Source organism: Zophobas morio, unplaced genomic scaffold (assembly GCF_036711695.1).
Source record: "Zophobas morio isolate AGI-343-1 ecotype UQ-CSIRO unplaced genomic scaffold, CSIRO_AGI_Zmor_V1 ptg000011l, whole genome shotgun sequence".
Lineage (NCBI taxonomy): Eukaryota > Metazoa > Arthropoda > Insecta > Coleoptera > Tenebrionidae > Zophobas > Zophobas morio.
This window is the reverse complement of record NW_026972116.1, coordinates 18,288,793-18,308,493: the sequence shown is the minus strand read 5'-3', so window position 1 is coordinate 18,308,493 and position 19,701 is coordinate 18,288,793. Positions and strand designations below refer to the sequence as shown.

The window sequence follows — 19,701 nt, the reverse complement described above, 5'->3', positions numbered from 1 at the left end:
GATTTTTCGATTTCTCAGTTCCTCGATTTTTCAATTTTTCGTTTGTTTCAATATTAGGTTTATCATTTTTTTGATATTTTGATTTCTCGATGTTTCGGGTTCTCAGTTTTACGTTTTTTGATTTTTCAATTTTTCGATTTTTTAATTTTTAACGTATTTAAATTTTAAATTTCTCGACATCTGGATCTTTTGATGTTTCAATTTCGCCTTGTTTCAATTCTTTGATTTTCAACTTTTTTTAAATGCTTCACTATTTTAATTTTTCGATTTTTTAAATTTTGGATAATTTTATTTCTCGATTTTTCGATTTCTCAATTCCTCAATTGTTTAAATTTTAGATTTTTCACTTTTTTGATTTTTCGATTTTTTTTTTTTTGAATTATTTTTCGATTTTTCAAGGTTTTGTGATTTTTTTTTAATTTTAGATTTCTCGAATTTTATATTTTTTGATTTTTTAAATTTGTGTTTTTTAAATTTTTCGGTATTTTAATTTTTTTATTTTTTCAATTTTAGATACTTCTATTTCTAGTTTCTTCGAATTTTCAGTTCTCCGATTTTCAATTTTTCGATTTTTCGAATTTTGAAATTTTAGATTTTTCATTTTTTTTTTGTTCCGATTTCTCGATGTTTCATCTTCTCTTTTCCAGTTCTCGCTTTTTCACTTTTTCGATTTTTAGGATTTTTGACTTTTAGATTTTTATATTTTCGGTTTTCAGTTTATCGATTTTTCAGTTTTTCGATTTTTCAATTCATCAATTTCTTGATTTTTCGACCTCTAGACTTCTCGACTTCTCGATTTCGATTTCTCATTGTTTCAATTTTTTTTCCAGTTTTTCGGTATTTCAGTTCCAAAATCAAATTTTTAGTTTTTCGATTTTTTAAATTTTAGATTTTTATTCGATTTCGAGATTAATAGTTTTTTGATTTTTTAGTTATTTGATTTTATAGTTTTTCGATTTTTAAATTTTCTCCACAGCTTGGTCTTTCAATTTTAAACATTTTTCGAGTTTTCGTTTTTTCGGTTTTTTGATTTTTGAAATTCCTTGATTTTTTAAATTTTTCATTCTTCCATTTTTCGGTTTGACGATTTTTTGACGATTTCCCCATTTTAAATTTTTTAATGTGTGTTTCGATTTTTCGAATTTTCGAATTTTCGATATCTCGACATCTGGATCTTCTGATATTTCGATTTCGCTTTATTTCAATTTTTTGATTTTCCAGTTTTTCGACATTTCACTTCAAAAATCGATTTTTCAGTTTTTCAATTCTTCAGTTTTTCGATTTTTTAAATTTTAGATTATTCGATTTCTCGATTACTAGTTTTTTGATTTTATAATTTTTCGGTTTTTAAAATTCTCCATTTCTCCATTTTTCGATTTACCGATTTTAAATTTTTTAAAGTGTATTTCGACTTTTTAAATTGTCCATTTTTGCGTTTATCGATTTTACGATTTTTGGATGTTTCGATTTCCCGATTTAAAATTTTTTAATGTATACTTCGATTTTCCATTTACGGTTTTATTATTTTTTGGCAATTACCCGATTTTAAATCTGGATCTTTTGATATTTCGATTTAGCATTGTTTCAATTTCTTGATTTTCCAGTTTTTCGGCATTTCAGTTTCAAAATCGATTTTTCGCTTTTTCGATTCTTCAGTTTTTCATTTTTTGAAATACTGATTAGATTATAATATTTTCCGATTTCTAGTTTTTTTGATTTTAGAGGTTTTCGATTTTTTAAAATTCGCATTTTTCCATTTTTCGATTTTGCCTTGTTTGATGTTTCGATTTCCCGATTTTAAATTTTTTAATGTGTATTCCAATTTTTCCAATTTTCAAATTTTCGATTTCTCGACATTTCGGTTTTTCAATTTTTAAATTTTCCATTTTTCCATTTTTCCATATTACGATTTTTTGACGATTTCCCGATTTTAAATTTTTTCATGTATTACGATTATTCAAATTTTCGAATTTTCGATTTCTCGACCCCCTGGTTTTTCAATTTTAATTTTTTTCGACTTTTGGCTTATTCAATTGCTCGATTTTTCATGTTGTCGATTTCAATTTTGGGAAATTTTATGTTTATGAATTTTTCGATTTTTCGATATATCTATTCATTTTTAGATTTTTTAAATTTTGAATTTTTTGATTTTTTGAAGCTTCGATTTTTCGATTTTTCATTTTCGTTTTTTAAATTTTTCGAATTTTCGATTTTTAAATTGTACAAAAAATGGTTCACAAAAAAATTGCAATGAGGTTATTTTAAAAATCTGTGTCAGAATATTTTGTAGAGAGATAAATAAAGTATTTTGTTACTTCGTCTTATTGTGTTTTTTATTCCATTTCTTTTTTGTTATTAGTATTTGCATTATTCAAGGTTTAAAAAAAACTGAAATATCATTATTTATAAATTGTAAACATTTTAGAACTTTTTTATAAACACCCTGTATATTATTGTTCTTTTGTTTATTTCTCCATAAAATATTGCAACACAAATCTTAAAAATACCCTAATTTCAATTTTTGTCAATTCAAGAAAATTGCGACAACGTGGCAACGTCGCATCGGATTTTCAAAAATTAAATATGACCATAAAGTCTATGAAGAGGTTAATGAGAATATATAAAAATATATAGGATGATCTATAAAAAAAAAAAAAAAACTAAATTAAGTGCTATTTTATTTATCCATAATTTGTTAGGATGACACTGAGTTAGGAATTACAACACATTAATTAAAATTTATTTATGCAGCCTCTCTTAGAAGGTGTATGACGTCGTCCTAAAAAAATTATTAAATAAATCTTTCGTGGAGAATACTCAAGCGTTGCGATATTACTTGTGCTTCCACATACTGTAATAATGATAACCTTAACCTCTAGTCTTAAACTATAAAATTCTCAATATACACAAATACCACGATTCATTAAAATTATTTATTTATGTTATATGCTTACATTGCTATAACCATATTTCAATATCTGTGAAGAGCATGTTATTATCCCCACGACTCCGAAAATTTCAATAACCTCCCATACGTTTCAAAATGTACCACAAAATAACAAGTTGGGTTTTGAAATAAGTCGACCAATTATTATTGAAAATTTTGACGTTGCGGGAACAATAAGGTACTAATTTTAATTTGACAGATCATTCAAGATAAAATACCTCATTCTAGAATTCCTGTAAAATGTACGTTAAACTATAGACAAAGGCAATCGTACCGATTTTAAAAATAATTAATTCAAAATTGTAAAAAATTGTAAGATGGATGCAAAAGATAGACAGAAAGACAATGACCTCGCAGATAAATTTTACGTTTTAACTTGCCTAATTATTGTTCATATAAATACATCCTTATTAAAGTGATGTTTTTTGTTGTTATTAAGATTTTTTAAAAAGGAAGCATATAATTTTCTTCACTTCTAGCAATATTTCAATGTTATTAATTAGTAATGCCGATTTTGTAACATGTGAAACTGAACGTAGTTTTAATCTTAAAAATTTTGCAAAAACATTATTGCTAATTATTATGGTGTTTGTCTATAAATTCGACAACACATTAAACAAATTTTGTGCCCCGACACCAAACGCTTAACTAACGCTGATATTCGTTACGAAATCAGGAGTTGAAACAGGAGCAGGAACTAATGTAATCTAGAGACAAATTATCACTGGAGGTGAATTTTGTAAAGACCGATTTACCATATTGAGGAAACAATAATTTTGCTCTACTCCATTTAAGGAACAAAAGTTGTGAAATGAAAATGCTGCCACATTTTATGCGGTCGTAAATTATTCTGCAGATTCCTGCAGTTTATTTCCTGCACATTTATTTCGACCAATCAGTTCCGACAAAACACAACATTCCCCCACATTTCTGCTTTACACAAAAACATTTTTACAGGAGTTCACGTTTGACCTCCGATCTCTGACAATGAGCCAGTAATAAATTTCATAGCGCACGAATTTACACAATTTTCTAAATGCTAGTGCTAGTACTACAAATAAATCACAAAAAGCCATTTCGGTAAAATTTACTTAAGCGAAAATGTAGAAATGGCCGTGATCATGACACACTTCAGGCCATTAAGTCTTATGAATGAACAGCATTTTACAATAACAACAGTTATTTTTTTCACACAAGCGTGACAAGTGGATACATATGAAAGCGTAGGCGCAAATAATGATCACCTTGCGTTAAAGTGCATAATAAACTTCCGCCGCACAGTAATAAACACATTCCAAATTTGAAATTTAACAGCGGCTAATATTGAAAAAAAAAATAAAAAGTGAGTGACAAAGTCAGGCAGCAACAGTGATTAATATAATAAGTTTAAAGTGGGTCCTCTGATTTTCTAGAACAATCTCTCGTGTCATTTTAAGTATTGCTTGTCACCCACTTATAGAACACCAAAATGACTAACCGTTTAGCTGCTGTATACTTAGAACCGAAATGATTTGTCCGATTTTTTATAATAAATCACTGAAGTACCACTGTAAGCAACTTTTAAAATAAAACTTTAGTACTCTATATACTTCAAATGCAATTAACTTGAAAAGTTGCTACTTAAAAATCGTTTAAATAGCGCTTTAAAAATCGAGGACACATTATCATCAAACAATATTAATCTTCTCCTTTTTGACAACCACTTTTGCCCAAAAAAATCCAGATTTTATAGACAGGAGAATGTGAAAGATTTTTAGAACCTAAAGGTGTCCAGGTAATTACACCAAAAATTTTGACAAAAAACCGTCACTAAAAAGGTTCAGGTTTCGCCTCCAACTGAAAACTTAATTATTCCCGGAAGATCTTGGTTTGAAAGATATCAAATTGTGAGTTACATTCTCGAAAGTAGATCAGGAAATGAGGAAGAGTTAGCTGATATGATCAAACGATGCAATGTTGTAGGAGTTCGGTGAATATTCCAGTACTTTTGACTATTTTTAGTACTAAATTGAAAAGTAGCATTTACCCAGATATAGCTCGGAACCACATGACTCTGATGAGTGGTAACGGAACTGCGGCAAATGTAGCAGACTATGAAGATAAGTGGTACCCTGGAGTACCATACGAATCGTCAGATTTTCATACACTTTGTGAGCTAGACAATGTTCAAAAGGCTACGATCGTGGGAAACTGTGAAGTCGCTGGTAGTCTAGATCTCGATCAAGTAAGTACCAACTCCTTCACAGACAGTTCTATTTTTCAAACTTTGGACCGTAGATTACATACGAGAAACTCAAACCAATATACCGACCTGAATACCGACCATGGGTTTCCAGAAGGTTCTAGACCCTTCATCTACCAAGAAGTGTCAGATCTAGGTACTATCTCAACTTAGTGATTTCCTCACTTCTGTCTTAGAATTTCTCTATGGTCTCAACCTAGGCAACGCTTTCCAAGGTGTTACCAAACTCAGCAACCTAGAAAATTGGGGGCCTAACTGGAACCTACTCAATGGTGACGATGAGGTAGCCAAATTTTGACATACAAGAAACCTAAACCTTATAGAATGGCACTCGCTTTTATGTTTAGTCATCCATATGGTCCACCCCGTATGATATCGAGTTTTGCTTTTGATACTTACGAGCAAGGTCTACCTCAGGACGAAAATAGAAATTTAATTTCACCAAAGATTAATGAAGATGGTTGTTGTGGCAATGGTTATGTTTGCGAATATAGATGGCGTCAGGTTTATAATATGATAAAATTCAGAAGCGTAGTAGCTGGAACAGATGTAGAGAATTGGTGGTCAGATGGAAATCAGAAAATAGCGTTTAGTCGACGAAATAAAGGGTTTGTAGCTTTTACAAATGGGGGAGATTCAAGCGAAAATCTGATTAGGGGGGACATATTGTGATGTATTAGTGGAAGTCTTTTTGAACGAGAAGGTACTGGAAAAAGGGTAGAAGTAGATGATAGGGGCTAACGACGAAGATGGGGTTTTAGCGCTTCACCTCGAAGCAAAACTGTAAAAACTACAACAAAATTAGCGGCACGTAATGAGATAATTTGTCGTTGTTCATAAAAACAATAATAAGATAACCCCTTTTAAAAGTCTTATTGAAAAATAAATGTTTTGTTCAAAATTAGATCTCCATGTATTAAGTACTTCACAAGTATTGTTAACAAATTTTAGATAACTATGATAACTTAATCTATGCATTTATATTTTGATGAATCATTAATGTCAAAGAGTCGCAAAAATATCATTAATTTAACAAAACTATATGTATATGGAAACACACGCTCTGCAAATCTAGTGAACTTTACCTAGAGACAAGTTTAATCATAACGGTTATCAAGATTTTGTCGTATTTGCTTTTTCTTCCGAAAATTTGTAATATCGGTAGAAATAAGGTTATGAGGTCGTCCACATGTATGCTGAACCGACAATTACATCCAAAATGCATCAACTGTATTTTATTATTATCATCAAAACACACTGACAACAAGATAAGACATGACAAAACAAAATAGTTAACTGCATTTTTATAATATATATATTGTAGATAACATCAAGTAATCAACACTTGATTTTTCTTTAGTATATAGGTTTCAGTAAAAAAACCGAACCATTTCACAATTTAGCATTAACATGATAAGCCACAACTCCGTCCATTTCTTCTATACCGATATAAATATCCGCATAGCCATCATCTCCCACCGTAATACTTTTTCCAGTACACGCTCCATTTATAAGATCTCCAGAAATGACATCACAGTACGTCCCAGCCGGAAGTCCGGTGTTAAGATGTTGGTTAAGATCTCCGTCAATTGTAAAAGCGACATATCCCCTATTTCCTCTACTAAATGCAATTTGTTGGGCACCATTAGACCACCAGTTCTCGATACCAGTACCCTCAGCGGTGTTCCTAAACCCTACCATGGCGTAAATTTCTCGCCATCTATGTTCGCACGCGTAACCATTTCCGCAAGTATTATCATCATTTATAGTAGGAGAAATCAAATTACCATTACCGTCTTGCGGAGGCCCTTGATCATTGTTATCGAAGTAGTAACTCGACATTACACGTGTCGTACCATATGGGTGCGCCTGAAGAAAAGCTATCGCCATTTTGTAGGGTTTAGGATTTTTATAGGTGAGAATCTGGCTTCCTCCAGTTCTTTGATTATCGTGGTTGTCGATGAAGACTACAGCGTCGGAACTCTCCAGAAGCCCCCAGTCGGTACCCCAATTTTGCAAACTTGCTAATTGATTACCCCCTTGGAACGCATTGCCCAAATTGACACCAGCCAAAAATTCCAGCACATTACCAATGCCAATGTATTCGTACTTTTTGACAGCATCGTCATTAAAATCGATCACTTCTTGGTAAACGAAAGGTCTAGCGCCGTCAGGAAAACCATGATCAGTGTTTAAGTTTTTGACACTTGAGAAAATGACACCCAAGTCGTCGGGGTACATGAGTTTGGCAGCATCGACTCTGTAACCAGCCACACCCAAGTCCACCAAGTGGTTCAAGTAGTCTATAAGTTTGCTTCTAACAGAATCTTGATCCTTAAATTTTTAAACTATTGGTAACAGGAATCGTAGATGATTGATCTACCTGAGCTAAATCAACGAGGTGATTGAGTTCGCAGTCTCTGACCATAGCAGCATCTTGCCAGTTGTCGATGTTACATTCACCATGAAAGTTGTCAGTGGTGTATGGTACCGCTGGGTAGTTCCTACCGTCACGATCAGCGCTACTACCAGCGGTTCCAACTCCGTTTCTTTCGGTCATGTGGTTCAGGACGACATCAACGTAAATTCTAAAAATTTGGACTCAAAAAACATTTGGACTTTTTTAAAATTTTACCTAACACCAACAGCGTTACATCTTCTCGTCATATCAAGAAAGGCGGCTTCGTCTCCCGATCTGGTGTTGACTATGTAACTTACTGGTTGGTATCTTTCCCACCATGGACGGTCGGGAATAACCAGATTTTCACTTGCCGGAGAAACCTAAGAAACTCTCTTAAACCAAAAGTATCTTAATTTAAAGTCGTACCTGAACACCACCGTATCCTTGATATTGCAAGAATCGTTCACATTCGTCGGCAATATCGTTCCATTTCCACTCAAACAAGTGGACGATTGTAGATCTACCACTTGCAAAATTGGGATCTTTCTGGGCAAAAGCCAAAGAAAGATGGAGAAGTAGAAGTACCAACTTCATGTTCACAGGGTTTGTGTAAGTTTTGAAAGTTGGAATGATTTGCGTGAACTGAGCGTATTTATAATACTCGGAACATAAGAGGTGCTTCAGTGATTCTATCGCCCGATTACACAATCTAGTTGAAAAAATAATACCTACGTGGTGTATAGTTGGGTAAATAAATACATGGTTTCTGTAGCAACAAACTTATCGTTAAAGTAAAAGCAAAACACTTGTTCCATTTTTTACGTTTTTCCGTTTATTAGTATCTTACTTATTGTTCTACGTGGTAAAAATAAACAAGCATAAAATTTTTCACCAAATTTATTTTTGTATTTTTAATCTATATCTTGAGAACAATCTTTGGTAATTTTTCTTTATTCTTAAAAACTACAATTTACTCATCAACTTAGCGTTAACATGAATGGCCAAAACTCCATCATCTTCACTAGCTCCAAGAGATATATCAGCATATCCATCACTGCCTACAGTGACAGTTTTACCAGTGCACGCCCCACCATCAAGTACACCAGAAATAACATCACAGTAGGTTCCCCCAGGAAGACCCGTATTGAGGTGCTGGTTAATATCGCCTCCAAGTGTGAAGGCCACAAAACCTTTATCTCCTCTGCTGAACGCTATCTGCTGGTTACCATCAGACCACCAGTTCGCAATATCGGTACCAGCAACAGCATTCCTAAACCCAACCATATCGAAAATCTGGCGCCATCGATGTTCGCAAACGTAACCATTTCCACAAGTACCGTCATCGTTGATACTGGGAGAAACCAAATTTCCGTTACCGTCTTGCGGAGGTCCTTGATCATTGTTATCAAAAGCAAAACTGGACATGATTCTCGTGGTACCATAAGGGTGAGCCAACATAAACGCGATCGCCATTTTGTAGGGTCTGGGGTTTTTGTAGGTAAGAATTTGGCTTCCTCCGGTTCTCTGATTGTCGTGGTTGTCAACAAACACTACTGCGTCTAGACCGTCGAGAAGGTTCCAATCGGGGCCCCAGTTTGCCAAGTTTGCCAGTTGGTTGCCGCCTTGGAAAGCATTGCCCAAACTGACGCCAAATTGGAATTCCAGCACGCAACCAATGTCAGTGTATTCGTGTTTGCTTATAGCTTCACCACCTGTGTATAAAATAAGACAATATGAGAAAACTGAAATTATCTAAGAGAGAGATTTGTACCAAGATCTATAACTTCTTGGTAGATGAAAGGGCGGGCACCATCTGGAAAACCGTGACCCGTATTCAAATTCTGAAGACTAGAAAAGATTGTTCCTAAATCACCAGGCCACATGTGTTTTGCAGCGTCTACTCGAAAACCAGCGACCCCCAAGTCGATCATATGGTTCATGTATCCAATGAGTTCTCCTCTGACGTAATCAGTACCCTTCAATTCAAATCGTAGTATTTATGACATGGTGGTGTCCATGATACTTACCTGATTTAAGTCAGCCAGACCCACAAGTGCACAGTTTCTGACATTGTTAGCATCTTGGTAGTTGTTCACTTCGCAGTCACTGTTGAAATCTCCACTTCCGTAAGGTACTCCTGGGTAATTTTTGCCAGTACGGTCCGCCGAGTTACCAGCAGTTCCAGTCCCGCTCATGCCTGTCATGTGATTGATGACGGCATCCACGTAAATGCTAAAATTTTTTCATTAACCAAAAAAAAAAGATGTTGGTGAAAATTACCGAACACCAACAGCATTACATCTCTGCGTCATATCAGCAAAGGCACTCTCGTCACCCGATCTGGTATTAATGACGTAACTTACGGGTTGATATCGTTCCCACCAAGGTCTGCCGCTGTCGGCGACCACAAGATTTTCATTGGGTGGCGAAATCTTGACACCAAAATATTAGTTTCAAAATTACAAAAAAAAAAAATGCTTACTTGGACTCCACCAAAGCCTTTTGGTGCTAAAAACCTTTCGCATTCGTCGGCAATGTCGTTCCATTTCCATTCGAACAAGTGGACTATCGAATTCCTGCCATCGGCGAAGTGGGGGTCCTTTTGGGCAAAAACGCCACAAAAGCATAAAGTGAGGAGAATTATACACGAACGCATGGTGATGACAAATACTGCCGACTACAGTTCCGCCAGACCGAAATTTATTTTATATCCAGCATTCATACACACTTATCGGAATACAATAGTACTACATTATCAAATTATAGTACAACCTATTGTGTAACGGCGATATGAAAATGGCGCTGATTTAAGATTACGACTTATCATGTTTTAAATTTGCATTTTCTGGTTTTAACATGATTTTTTTGTAACTGTTCCTTGAAGTAAGCAATTCAATCAATTCAAAATTTTTTCCCAATAATAGGAACTATTTAATCACCAAAAATTTTGATAATTCGATGCCGATTTCTTAATTCTACATGTCCGTTTTTTGGAAAAATACATAGTGCTGTGACTCATTTTCTTTATGTACTTTTCCTTTTGTTATCAGCGGTACTGATGTACCAAAGATAATTCTTCCACCTAATAAAAAAAAATTGATTACAGATCGTGCTCTATGTCCATCTCAGGTGATTCTTTAATCATAACTGCAAATCTAAACCCTAAAATAACGCACAGTCTAGACTTATTTGCGACTTCATACATACAGTAATTGGGTACTTTAACAGACGCTTACCTTGTTAAAATCATTAATTTTATAACAGTCTATGCTTAAAAATTACCTTGATGTTTGATGAGCATGAACACCTTTACTTAATACAGTCGTGCGTGATTTTTTAAGGTACTAGCTATCACATACATGCAAAGACAAAATTACTTTCTTATTCTCTATCGGGTGGTACTCTTCTACCAGTACCGTCCGTGTTCAAGGTCTATTAAATATAATTAATACAATTTCTTTTAATTTAGTCTCGGTTATCTTACGTAAGCTAATTGTACTTTAGAATAAGTACTACCTAAATTGGTAATAACAATTAGGAATATACGTCCAATTAAAAAATAAATTGATTATTGCAAAATTTACGAGTTGCTGAAATTAAGTGATAATATAAATTTGTATTAATCGATTTTAAAAGCTGAAATAAGAACCAATTTGTTATTTCCGCGAGGCTACAGCTGAAATATGGATTTTTACATTTTAATAAAGTGTTCTCGCCATCATTATTTTAATGTACGAAGTGGAAATGAAATTAGATTAAATCTCCCTTGTGCAAAATCTGTAGACTACCCCAGTTAAGTTTTAACTGTACTCGAAAGCGCAATTCTGACATTTTAAAAACTAATTTCTTTTCATAATCAGACTAACAATAAAAGACTCAATTCTAGCCTACAATCGATAGACGCATTTCGTGATTCGCAACTTTTTAAATCACGTTTTCACCATAACAGATTTCTAAAAGCTGTCAGTTTAGTGAAGAATAAACATGCAAAGAGAACGTTCATGAATTTTGTGCAGTTCATTGATTTTGTAGCTAATAATAATAAAATATGCCATTTTAATTAATAGTTGCAATAACTTTCAGACAAATTGTGTTTAACATAACATAACTTAAATAAACATGAAAATTGTTGTATGTCAGTTACAATTGAAGCACAAAAAATAAACACAAACACATTACCTACTTACGACTGACATGCTATTATTAACGTCGAAAATATCAAAGGTTACTTTTTCCATAGACCAGGCAAAACGAGACAGCTTGGCTGTGCTTGGTATCATTTTTATAAAAATTCCATCGATGTAAACAGCAATTTTCATAAAACAAGTCATATAAAACGGAGCAACAATCAATTTTTTGCTCACATATACGTCTATTCAAGCTTAAATTAGTCTATATTGCTCTAATAGCGGTTGAATTAACTAAAAATTACTATATTTGAACGCTTCCGAGTCCTTGAATTATTTTTGTGGTCGATTTTGAAAATTGTTCTTTACTTCCCCAACAATAGCTAAGATTACTATTATTGGACCACACAAAATTATTTATTCCTCTTTTTTAGAAAGGAAACTTGTTTCCTAGCAGCAAAAAACCTCTTCAAATTTCAAAAAAGTGTTAAAATTGATACAAATATTTGAAAATTTATTAAAATACCTACCTGGATGCTAATATATAACTGGTGGCGAATTTAAATTTGAACAGTCTTTTTGTCCTAACCACAGCTATAACATATTCCATCCTCGCAAAAGAGGCAGTCAGCTAGACGGCGTGATTCACTACCGTCGAAAATTGGAAATTGCAGATAAACATTCATGTGAACAAGAGCAAGAAGAGAAAAGCTCTTAATTTGAACGTGTAGTCCGTCACTCAGCCTCCTTTAAGCAAAACACAACCGGCACATATTAAATATGGTTGAAATCTAATAAATAATAATTCGACAATAAATGTTCAAACCCAAGCTCTAAGAAATTATTAAACCTGTAAGAAAATATTGAAGCTCTTCCGTTTTCGAATGCACGGTGATATTAATTTAACTGATGATAATTTTCAAAGTCTCTCATTTCAACTCTCTTGAATGAATTATTACAAATCTCAAATAAGAAGTTATGAAATGTGGATAACATAATATCTTAAGTAAAAATATCCAAAACTTTAGATATATTGTTACTAAACTAACCTGAGCCTGAATAAATGAATTTCTTGCCACGTGTTTATGGGAACATTTCCATTATTGTAACTATATGAACTATCAATTTACAAATAATAAAACAAAAATAACACGTGTTGACGAATACGCCAGAGTTTCACAGTACATAATCGTAATAAACCTACAAAAAGGGAAGACCAAAAAGTACCAAAAAAATTGCAAAAAAACCGCCCAAAAAAGGGACAAAATAGGGTACCGAATAAGTGCAAGCTACAAAAAAATGACAAAAAACTGAAAAAAAGAGCAAAACCGCGAGAAAAAAAAGTCAAAAAACATAAAAGAGCCTAAAAATGCTAAAATAGAAAATAAAAAGCAAAAAAAAAGAAGAAAAAAGTCGACAAAAAGGACCTCAAAAATATAGACGACGCAAAAAAGGCAGCTAAAAAAACTACAAAAACTACAACTTGAAAAAGAAAAAGAACTCATCAAATAAGCTACAAGAAATGGCGCCACAAAAAAAAGAATCAAACACGTTAAAAAATCGAAAGAAACCTACAAAAACCGTCAAAATAAAGACACAAAATATCAGAAAACACACATACCCAACAATAAGGCATCGAACAAGCTCATGCTACAAAAAAATACCAAAAAAAGTGCAAAACAGCGAGATAAAAGTTTAAAAAAATTAAAAGAGCCTTAAAAATGCTAAAAAAGAAAACAAAAAGCAAAAAATCTAGAAAAAGTCCTCAAAAATAAACCCGAGTGTCCCAAAACATAAAAAACGCACAAATTGGTGATAAAACTACCAAATAGAGAGACAAAATAAGGCATCGAACAAGCGCAGGCTACAAAAAAAGATATTAAAAACAGTTAAAAAGGGCAAAACGGTAAGAAAAAAGTTTCAAAAATTTAAAAGAGCCTTAAAAATGCTAAAAAAGAAAATAAAAAGCAAAAGAGGAGAAAAAAAATCGACAAAAAGGACCCTAAAAGCAAAGGTGAGACAAAACAGACAGCTAAAAAAAACTACAGAAACCACAACACACAAAAGAAAAAAATCGTCCAAAAAAAGGACAAAAAAAATGACGGCACAAAAAAAAAGAAAAAAAAAACGTACAAAAACCGAAAGAAACCTACAAAAATCGCCAAAAAAAGACGAAAAGGAAACGCCAAAAAGTGCAAAAAATCGGCCAAAAAGGGGACAAAATAAGGCATCGAACAAGCGCAAGCTGCAAAAAAAGATATCAAAAAATGTTAAACAGGACAAAACAGCGAGAAAAAAAGGTTAAAAAATAAAAGAGCTTTTAAAATGCTAAAAAAGAAAAAAAAAGCTATAGTAATCACAACACAAAAAAGAAAAACTCATCAAAAAAGCTACAAAAAAATGACGGCACAAAAAAAAAGGAAAAAAAAACGTACAAAAACCGAAAGAAACCTACAAAAATCGCCAAAAAAAGACGAAAACGAAACGCCAAAAAGTGCAAAAAAATCGGCCAAAAAGGGGACAAAATAAGGCATCGAACAAGCGCAAGCTGCAAAAAAAGATATCAAAAAATGTTAAAAAGGACAAAACAGCGAGAAAAAAAGGTTAAAATATAAAAGAGCTTTTAAAATGCTAAAAAAGAAAAAAAAAGCTATAGTAATCACAACACAAAAAAGAAAAACTCATCAAAAAAGCTACAAAAAAATGACGGCACAAAAAAAGGAAAAAAAAGGGTAAAAAAATCGAAAGAAACCTTCAAAAAATGTCAAAAAAAGACAAAAAAGGAAAGCCTAAAAGTGCCCGAAAACACAAAAATCGCAAAAATTGGTGTTAAAAAGTACCAAAAAAATTGCAAAAAATCGATCAAAAAAGGAACAAAATAAGGCATCAAACAAGCGTAAGCAATCTACAAAAAAGATATTAAAAAAAGTTAAAACGGGCAAAACAACGAGAGAAAATGTTAAAAATTTAAAAGAACCTTAAAAATGGTAAAAAAGAAAACAAAAAGCACAAAAGGAGAGAAAAAAACGACATAAAGGACCTCAAAAATAAAGACGACACAAAAAAGGCAACTTAAAATAGTTGCGAAAACTACAATACAAAAAAGAAAAACAACTCATCAAAAAAGCTACAAAAAATGACGACATAAAAAAAGGAAAAAAATGTGTAAAAAATCGAAAGAAACCTACAAAAAACGTCACAAAAAACGACAAAAAAAGGGAAAGCCAAAAAGGGCCCAAAAAAACAAAAACCGCAAAAATTGGTGTTACAAAGTACCAAAAAAATTGCAAAAAATCGATCAAAAAGGTACAAAATAAGGCATCGAACAAGCGTAAGCTACAAAAGAAACGCCAAAAAAGTGAAAAAAGAGCTACACAGTAAGAAAAAAGTTAATATAATTAAAAGAGCCTTAAAAATACTAAAAAAAGAAAACAAAAAATAAAAGAGAGAAAAAAATCGACAAAAAGGACCTCAAAAATAAAACCCAGACAAAAAGGCAGCTAAAAAAGCTGCAAAAGCTACAACACAAAAAAGAAAAAGACTCATCAAAAAAACTACAAAAAAATGACGACACAAAAAAAAAGACGAAAAACGTAAAAAAATCGAAAGAAACCTACAAAAAACATAAAAAAAGACAAAAGAAAAACCAAAAAGTGCCAAAAAACACAAAAAACGCAGCAATTGGTGTTAAAAAATTACTAAAAAAAATACAAAAAATCGACAAAAAAAAAGTCAAAACAAGACATCGAACAAGCGGAGGCTACAAAAAAGATAACAAAAAAGTTAAAAAGGGCGAAACAGCAAGAAAAAAGGCTAAAAATTTAAAAGAGCCTTAAATATGCTAAAAAAGAAAAAGCAAAAAAAGGGAAAAATCGACAAAAGGGACCCCAAAAATGAAGGCGACACAAAAAAGGCATCTAAAAAAAGGTACAAAAACCATAACACAAAAAAGAAAAAAACTCATCAAAAAAGGTACAAAATACTAACGACGCAAAAAAAAAAGAAAAAATTGGTCTAAAGAGTTTAGACAGTACTTCCCTCGCTCTCGGAAACTTGACGACTGCATGCCTATTGTGTTTTTTTTCTCATTACATTTTTGTAGTGGGAATTTAAAAAAAAATTGCGATGACGTCATCAACATTTTTGCAAGGACACGTATATCAGTTGGGATAGATGTAGTGTCATACTAAGAATAAAATTATTATATTCTCAAATTTTCGGGAAAATGAATTGGGTCGTTTGAATATTGATTTGTAATAATCAATAAAATAACGAAACAATTTACTCACGTATACCTACGTATCAGAGGCAACTGAAAATCGTGTATGTATAAACATTCTTAATTTAAGATGACAGGCGTAACAGCATACGTGAGAGCCAAACAGAGAAACTGTAAACAAAACGACCGTCGGTTTTATTGCTTCGACTTCCGCTTATTATATAAAACATTGGGTTTTATTTTAATTCTTGACGGTGAAATTCACAATTGGTTGATTATAAACATGTCTATTTCACATTCGCGGAATCAAGTGAACGCATAAAACAAATGCAGGTCTGTAATGTTAAAGTCGATGTAAATAAGCGTGCTACCCTTATGTTTCAACCGAGTTTTTCCTTTAACAAATTTTGTGTCTACCAAATTGGGTTGGTTGGGGTGTAATACTAATAATAAGTGTTGCCTTTAATTTAATCAATAAAATAAATTGACTTCATTAATTTTTTTGAACCACCTCTTAAGAAAATCTAAAAAATATGAATGGAATGATAAATCACAAGTACAAACTCATCATATTTTTTGCATTTTAGATAGGATTTATTCAGCAAAATTTAAGGGTGACGTCATCAATTTTTTTAGGAGGGATGAACAAATACATTTTGAACAAAAGTTTACCATGCTTATAATAACTTTAAAATATTCCCAAGATTTCAAAGCATTCGGTTTTGTAATTCCTAATTAAATCGATAAAATAAATTCACGCCTTCATTAATTTTTTTGAGTCACCCTGCATATGCAAATCCAAAAATATGAATGGAATGATAAATCACAAGTGCAGACTCATCATATTTTGTACATTTTAGATACGATTTATTCGGCAAACTTTTGAGCTGACGTCATCAGTTTTTTGTAGAAGATAACCAAATATATTTTGACTAAAAATTTATTATGCTCTTTATAACCTTAAAACATCTGCAAGATTTCAAAGCATTCGGTTTTGTAGTTCCTGATTAAATCAATAAAATAAATTTACGCATTCATTAATTTTTTTGAGTCACCCTGTATATGCAAATCGAAAAAATTTGAATGGAATGATAAATCACAAGAAGAGACTCACCATATTTTGTACATTTTAGATAGGATTTTTTCAGCAAAATTTTGTGGTGACATCATAAATTTTTTAGGGGGGACGACCAAATACGTTTTGATAAAAAATTTACCATGCTTATGATAATTTTAAAATGTCTTCAAGATTTCGAAGCATTCGGTTTTGTAGTTCCTGAGTAAATCAGTAAAATAAATTTACGCTTTCATTTATTTTCTTGAATCACCCTGTATATGCAAATCCAAAAAATATGAATGGAGTGATAGATCACAAGTACAGACTGATCATATTTTGTACATTTTAGATATGATTTATTCGGCAAATTTTCGAGCTGACGTCATCAAGTTTTTGGAGGGGATAAGCAAATATATTTTGACTAAACATTTATTATGCCCTTTATAACCTTAAAACATCTGCAAGATGTCAGAGCATTCCGTTTTGTAGTTCCTGACTAAATCAATAAAATATATTTACGCATTCATTAATTTTTTTGAGTCACTCTGTATATGCAAATCCAAAAAATATGAATGGAGTGATAAATGACAAGTACAGGCTCATCATATTTTGTACATTTTAGATATGATTTATTCGGCAAACTTTCGAGCTGACGTCATCAAGTTTTTGGAGGGGATAAGCAAATATATTTTGACTAAACATTTATTATGCTCTTTATGACCTTAAAACATCTGCAAGATTTCAGAGCATTCGGTTTTGTAGTTCCTGATTAAATCAATAAAATATATTTACGCATTCATTAATTTTTTTGAGTCACCCTGTATATGCAAATCCAAAAAATATGAATGGAGTGATAAATCACAAGTACAGGCTCATCATATTTTGTACATTTTAGATATGATTTATTCCACAAACTTTTGAGCTGACGTCATCAAGTTTTTGGAGGGGATAAGCAAATATTTTTTGACTAAAGATTTATGATGCTCTTTATAGCCTTAAAACATCTGCAACATTTCAAAGCATTCTGGTTAGCAGATTAAAAATTAAATTTCAAAATGTTGTTTTATAATTTTGATTTTTTTTCCAAAAATCTGGACGTTTCGGGTGAAAAGTCGATTCAGAGTTGTAAACTACATGTGTAGGACTATGTTATTTTATACAATTGAAAACCCATTTACTATGTACAATTTTGAAGTGACGTCATCGCATTAGTGGTGGGGATGATTAGACAAATTTTGGTTAGCGTTTTACCATCTACATGATATTCTTAATATAAGTACAAAATTTCACAACAATCGGTCGAGTACTTTCGGAGATTATCTGTCTAATAAAAATCCGGGACAACAGACGGACAGACGGACGGACAGAGGGACGGACAGACGGACGGACAGACGGACGGACAGACGGACGGACAGACGGACGGACAGACGGACGGACAGACGGACGGACAGACGGACGGACAGACAGACGGAAATGGGAGACCTATTTCTTCGTCTTCTAGGGGTCATGAAAGATCGAGAAAACGTAAAAGTAGAGAGTCGGCCGACGGACTCGATTACAATACTTCCTTTGCTTACGCTCGGGAAGTAAAAACGAAAGAAACCTCCAAAAAACGTCAAAAAAAGACAAAAAGGGAAAGCCAAAAAGTACCCGAAAACACAAAAAACGCAAAAATTGGTCTTAAAAACTACCAAAAAAAATTGCAAAAAAATCGGCAAAAAGGGAAAAAATAAGGCATCGAACAAGCGCAAGGTACAAACAAAATGCCAAAAGAGTGAAAAAAGGACAAAACAGCGACAAAAAAGGTTAAAAATCGTTAAAGAGCCTAAAATGCTAAAAGAGTAAACAAAAGGCAAAAAATGAGAAAAAAAAATGAACAAAAAGGATCCCAAAAATAAAGGCGTCACAAAAAGCCAACTAAAAAAAATTACAAAACCACAACACAAAAAAACACTCATCAGAAAAGTACCTAAAAAGCTAAAAAAAAAAAAATGTAAAAAAAATACAAAAAATACAAAAAGTAAACGAAAGCGACAAAAAACTACCAAAGCCACGAGATTAACGACAAATAAAGACAATAACTTGGTAAAAAGTCGAAAAAACAAAGCACCAAAAGAATCTATAAATCAAATTAACAAAAAAATGTGGAACAAAAATGCGACCAAAACAAGCACTAAAAAAACAGAACGACAACAAAAAGGTTACAAAAATTGCGCCAAAAAGTTTGAAACCCGGAAATAGTGAGATAAATATGTAATAAAAAAGTGCGACAAAATCAGATGAAAAAAAAGCGATGAAGAGATGTAAAAACGCCAAAAATGCACCACAATATAGGGAAAAAAAGCTTCAGGAAAACCAGACAAGTTTAACGAAAAAAAAAAAGAAAAGGAAAAAGATGAGAGAAAAGCATGAAACAAAAAAATGGCAAAGAAAAGAACAAAAATAAAGAACAATAAGAAAATATGACCACACTAAAAAAAGTTGATTAGCGATTTACTTTAAAACACTTGCAACATTTCAAAGCAATTCAAAGTAGTCGGATTTGTGGTTTCTAAGTTAACTTGAAAAATGTTGTTTTGCAACTTTGATTTTTTGCCAAAAATCTAGAAGTCGAAAGTAAAAAAAACGTTCTATTATTACAGTTTGTATATACTGTCAATATACAAAGAATAAAACAAAATTAACACGTGTTTGCGAATTCACTGCCT

General features: G+C 32.4%; 3 protein-coding genes across 3 annotated transcripts; 1 reads left to right on the top strand and 2 right to left on the bottom strand.

Annotated features, from left to right (window-relative positions):
* Positions 1 to 4,415: 4,415 nt before the first annotated feature.
* LOC135127356 (alpha-amylase-like) lies at positions 4,416 to 5,861 on the top strand. The gene is made up of 4 exons (XM_064053803.1): positions 4,416 to 4,436; positions 4,771 to 4,916; positions 4,967 to 5,325; positions 5,473 to 5,861. Exons 1-4 carry the CDS (start codon positions 4,416 to 4,418, stop codon positions 5,859 to 5,861), a joined length of 915 nt encoding a protein of 304 aa, XP_063909873.1.
* Positions 5,862 to 6,409: 548 nt separating this feature from the next.
* Positions 6,410 to 8,222, bottom strand: LOC135126542 (alpha-amylase-like). The gene is made up of 4 exons (XM_064052573.1): positions 8,017 to 8,222; positions 7,825 to 7,970; positions 7,573 to 7,777; positions 6,410 to 7,523 (listed from the first exon to the last, which is right to left on the bottom strand). The coding sequence occupies exons 1-4, from the start codon at positions 8,182 to 8,184 to the stop codon at positions 6,582 to 6,584; spliced, it is 1,461 nt and encodes a 486-aa protein (XP_063908643.1). The 5' UTR covers positions 8,185 to 8,222; the 3' UTR covers positions 6,410 to 6,581.
* A 249-nt stretch (positions 8,223 to 8,471) lies between these two features.
* LOC135127097 (alpha-amylase-like) lies at positions 8,472 to 10,282 on the bottom strand. The gene is made up of 5 exons (XM_064053423.1): positions 10,073 to 10,282; positions 9,871 to 10,022; positions 9,618 to 9,822; positions 9,362 to 9,566; positions 8,472 to 9,302 (listed from the first exon to the last, which is right to left on the bottom strand). Exons 1-5 carry the CDS (start codon positions 10,244 to 10,246, stop codon positions 8,554 to 8,556), a joined length of 1,485 nt encoding a protein of 494 aa, XP_063909493.1. The 5' UTR covers positions 10,247 to 10,282; the 3' UTR covers positions 8,472 to 8,553.
* Positions 10,283 to 19,701: the final 9,419 nt, after the last annotated feature.